Raw genomic sequence first — 4,818 nt, forward strand, 5'->3', positions numbered from 1 at the left:
CTCTGCAGTTGTCAGGGCCGGGTCAGAGAGACCCCGGGGGAAGCGTCAGCAACGCGTATGTCATATCCCCCCTCTGCAGTTGTCAGGGCCGGGTCAGAGAGACCCCCGGCTCGGGCGCGCGTCAGCAACGCGTATGTCGTAACCCCCTCTGCAGTTGTCAGGGCCGGGTCAGAGAGACCCCCCCGGCTCGGGCGCGCGTCAGCAACGCGTATGTCGTAACCCCCTCTGCAGTTGTCAGGGCCGGGTCAGAGCGACCCCCCCGGCTCGGGCGCGCGTCAGCCTGCAGTCGGCCGGCCGTAGAGAGGCTACTAATATTGTCAGGAAGAAGAAGAAGAAGAGGAAGAAGAAGAAAAAGAAAAAGAAGACGAGGACGATGATGAGGACGATGGCGAGGAATACGACCCCGCCGAACGCGAGGCCGCAGCCGGCGCCTCGACGCGGTCCCGATTTCAGCGCGGCTCAGGTCCTGGAACAGATAGCCTCCAGCGTCGACCGAGAAGACGAAGAAGACTTTTGCGATTCCGAAGAGGAGGACGTTTCGGAAGACGAAGACGGCGAGGAATACGACCCCGAACGTGACGCGGACGACTCGGCCTTGCGGTCGCGCTCTTCTTCTTCTTCTTCTTCGGAGGAGGAGGAGGAGGAAGAGCGAGAGGGAGAGCGAGAGGGAGAGCGAGACACGGCCACCGGCCGAGAGCGAGACAGAGAGCCAGAGCCAGAGCGAGAGGACCCGGCGGCGGCGGCGGCCGTCCGAGGCCGAAGGGAGACGTTGCTGTCAAAAAACGGCAAAATCAAATGGTCCTCCGCGGCCTATCGCGGCCCGGACCTGCCCCGCGCCGTCCGCCACCCCGGCCCCGCGGTGACGCCCGGCCCTACGGCCTACGCGGCGTCGCGCGCGCTCGACATCGAGTCCACCTTCCGGCTGTTTGTCACGCCGGCGATAGAAAGGATCGTCGTGGACATGACCAATCTGCAGGGGGTGAGAAAATACGGCGACGGCTGGCGACCCATGGACTCGGTCGACCTGCGCGCCTACCTAGGGCTGCTAATCCTAGCGGGCGTCTACAGGTCCCGGGGCGAGGCCGCGGCCAGCCTGTGGGACGCGGAGAGCGGCAGGACCGTGTTCCGAGCCACCATGCCGCTCAAGGTCTTTCACAAGTACTCGAGGCTGCTGCGATTCGACGACCGCCGGACGAGACCCGCGAGACTCGCCGCCGACAGACTGGCGGCCATAAGAGAGGTCTGGGACCTGTGGCAGGAGCGGCTGCCGGCCCTCTACAACCCGGGGTCCGACTTGACGGTGGACGAACAACTGGTCCCGTTCAGAGGTACCGCGTGCGTGCGTGCGTGCGTGTGTGTGTGTGTGGGGGTGTGCGTCTGTGCGTATCTGCTGTGAGTATCTGTGCGTATCTGTACGTACGTGTCCTATAGAGAGGTAGCGTCGGCGTGTAACGTAAACGCCGCGCGCCCCCCCCCCCCCCCCCCCCCCAATGATGAGCCAGCGGTAGTATAGAGGGGTAGCGGCATCAGGAGCAGTAGCGTCATCGGCAGCAGCGGTAGCAGCAGCAGCAGCACGACGCTGCTAATCTCCTTCCTCTCGACCCGGGGTCTGACTTGACGGTGGACCAACAACTGGTCCCGTTCAGAGGTACCGTCTGTGTATCTGTGTATCTGTGTATCTGTGTATCTGTGTAGTATAGAGAGGTAGCGTCAGCGTCATCATCATCATCATCAGCAGCAGCATCAGCATCAGCAGTAGCATCAGCAGCATGACGCCGCTCGATGAGCCAGCGGTAGTATAGAGAGTTAGCGTCAGCATCAGTGCCGCCGCCGCCGCTAATCTCCTTCCTCTCCCTCTCCCGAAAGGGCGCTGTCCTTTCCGACAGTACATCCCCAGCAAGCCGGCCAAATACGGCATCAAGTCGTGGGTGGCCTGCGACGCCAAGTCCAGCTACGCTTGGAAGATGCAAGTCTACACCGGTAAGGCGGCCGGCGGAGCCCCCGAGAAGAACCAGGGCGCCCGCGTCGTCCTCGATCTCACGCAGGGGCTGCCCGCTGGTCACAACGTCACCTGCGACAACTTCTTCACCTCCTACGAACTCGGCCAGCGGCTCCTCGAGAGGAACCTCACCGTGGTCGGCACGGTGCGAAAGAACAAGCCCGAGCTCCCTCCCGCGCTGCTCCAGTCAAAGGGCAGACAGGTCTCGTCCTCCATGTTCGCCTTCACGCCCACCGCCACTCTGGTGTCCTACCTGGCAAAGAGAAATAAGAACGTGCTGCTCCTGAGCACGCTGCACACGGAGGCCGACGTCAGCGATCGCCGCGACCGGAAGCCGGCCCTCATCCTAGACTACAACCGCAACAAGGGCGGCGTGGACAACCTAGACAAGGTGGTCGGCACCTACAGCTGCAGACGGATGACTGCCCGCTGGCCCCTGGTCATCTTCCACAACATCCTCGACGTGTCCTCTTACAACGCCTTTGTCATATGGCGAGAGATCAAGCCCGACTGGATGCCTCGGAAGCGGAACAAGAGGAGGGTGTTCCTGGAGCAGCTGGGAAAGGCGCTGGTCAAGCCCTTGATACAAAGAAGGCAGCGTCTCCCCCGCACCGAAGCCGCGTCCGCGCTCGTCAAAGTCCTGCAAGGTGCCGACCGCGACGCCGCTCCTCCGCCGGCCCGGGAGCGCGCCGCCGGCCCGGACGCCGCCGGCCCGGCCGCCGCCCCGCTAGTGGCCAGCAAGAGGAAGAGGTGTCAGCTCTGCCCGCCCAAGAAGGACGCCAAGACACACACGGCGTGCTGCAGGTGTAAGAAATACATCTGCAAAGGCTGTTCGCACGCCTACTGTCACACTTGTGCCCTCTGGGCCTTTAGCCGAGACGGGACAGGGTGACCCGCCCGGGGACACGGGGAGTAGGCAGAATGGGAGGACAACGGGAGGGTTAAAACCATTTTCACAAAAATTGCAGAATTTTTTTTTTTCATTTTCGTGACACAAAAACAGTGACCGCGGACAAGCCGAACTAGCGACATTCTGGACAGGCCTAAAAAAAACATTTTAGAACCATTTTCACAAAAAAAAATCCGATTTATTTTTTATTTTTTGACACAAAAACAGTGACACCGGACATGCCGAACTAGCGACATTCTGGACAGGCCTATAAAAATATTTTAAAACCATTTTCACAAAAAGTTGCAGAATTTTTTCATTTTCGTGACACAAAAACAGTGACCGCGGACATGCCGAACTAGCGCCAATCTGGACAGGCCTAAAAAAAAAACATTTTAGAACCATTTTCACAAAAAATTGCAGATATTTTTTTTTTCATTTTCGTGACACAAAAACAGTGACCGCGGACATGCCGAACTAGTGACATTCTGGACAGGCCTAAAAAAAAACATTTTAGAACCATTTTCACAAAAAAAATCAGATTTTTGTTTTCTTTTTTTGACACAAAAACAGTGACCCCGGTCATGCCGAACTATCGACATTCTGGACAGGCCTATAAAAACATTTTAAAACCATTTTCACAAAAAGTTGCAGATTTTTTTTTTTTCATTTTCGTGACACAAAAACAGTGACCGCGGACATGCCGAACTAGCGACATTCTGGACAGGCCTATAAAAACATTTTAAAACCATTTTCACAAAAATTGCAGATTTTTTTTTTTCATTTTCGTGACACAAAAACAGTGACCGCGGACATGCCGAACTAGTGACATTCTGGACAGGCCTAAAAAAAACACTTTAGAACCATTTTCACAAAAAAAACTCCAATTTTTTTTTTCATTTTCGTGACACAAAAACAGTGACCGCGGTCATGCCGAACTATCGACATTCTGGACAGGCCTATAAAAATATTTTAAAACCATTTTCACAAAAATTGCAGATTTTTTTTTTTTCATTTTCGTGACACAAAAACAGTGACCGCGGACATGCCGAACTATCGACATTCTGGACAGGCCTATAAAAACATTTTAAAACCATTTTCACAAAAAGTTGCAGAATTTTTTTTTTTCATTTTCGTGACACAAAAACAGTGACCGCGGACAAGCCGAACTAGCGACATTCTGGACAGGCCTAAAAAAAACATTTTAGAACCATTTTCACAAAAAAAATCCGATTTATTTTTTATTTTTTGACACAAAAACAGTGACACCGGACATGCCGAACTAGCGACATTCTGGACAGGCCTATAAAAATATTTTAAAACCATTTTCACAAAAAGTTGCAGAATTTTTTTTTTCATTTTCGTGACACAAAAACAGTGACCGCGGACATGCCGAACTAGCGCCAATCTGGACAGGCCTAAAAAAAAACATTTTAGAACCATTTTCACAAAAAAAAATCCGATTTTTTTTTCCTTTTTTTGACACAAAAACAGTGACACCGGACAGGCCGAACTAGCGACATTCTGGACAGGCCTATAAAAATATTTTAAAACCATTTTCACAAAAAGTTGCAGATTTTTTTTTTTCAATTTTCGTGACACAAAAACAGTGACCCCGGTCATGCCGAACTATCGACATTCTGGACAGGCCTATAAAAACATTTTAAAACCATTTTCACAAAAAGTTGCAGATTTTTTTTTTCAATTTTCGTGACACAAAAACAGTGACCGCGGACATGCCGAACTAGCGACATTCTGGACAGGCTTAAAAAAAACATTTTAGAACCATTTTCACAAAAATTGCAGATTTTTTTTTTTTCATTTTCGTGACACAAAAACAGTGACCCCGGTCATGCCGAACTAGCGACATTCTGGACAGGCCTATAAAAACATTTTAAAACCATTTTCACAAAAATTGCAGATTTTTTTT

At 52.4% G+C, this 4,818-nt stretch overlaps 1 protein-coding gene across 1 annotated transcript; it reads left to right on the plus strand.

The window, feature by feature from the left end:
- Positions 1 to 385: 385 nt before the first annotated feature.
- On the plus strand, positions 386 to 2,891 carry LOC115182919 (piggyBac transposable element-derived protein 4-like). The gene is made up of 3 exons (XM_029744274.1): positions 386 to 575; positions 696 to 1,328; positions 1,867 to 2,891. The coding sequence occupies exons 1-3, from the start codon at positions 386 to 388 to the stop codon at positions 2,889 to 2,891; spliced, it is 1,848 nt and encodes a 615-aa protein (XP_029600134.1).
- Positions 2,892 to 4,818: the final 1,927 nt, after the last annotated feature.

The sequence above is a fragment of the Salmo trutta genome, unplaced genomic scaffold (genome assembly GCF_901001165.1).
Source record: "Salmo trutta unplaced genomic scaffold, fSalTru1.1, whole genome shotgun sequence".
NCBI lineage: Eukaryota > Metazoa > Chordata > Actinopteri > Salmoniformes > Salmonidae > Salmo > Salmo trutta.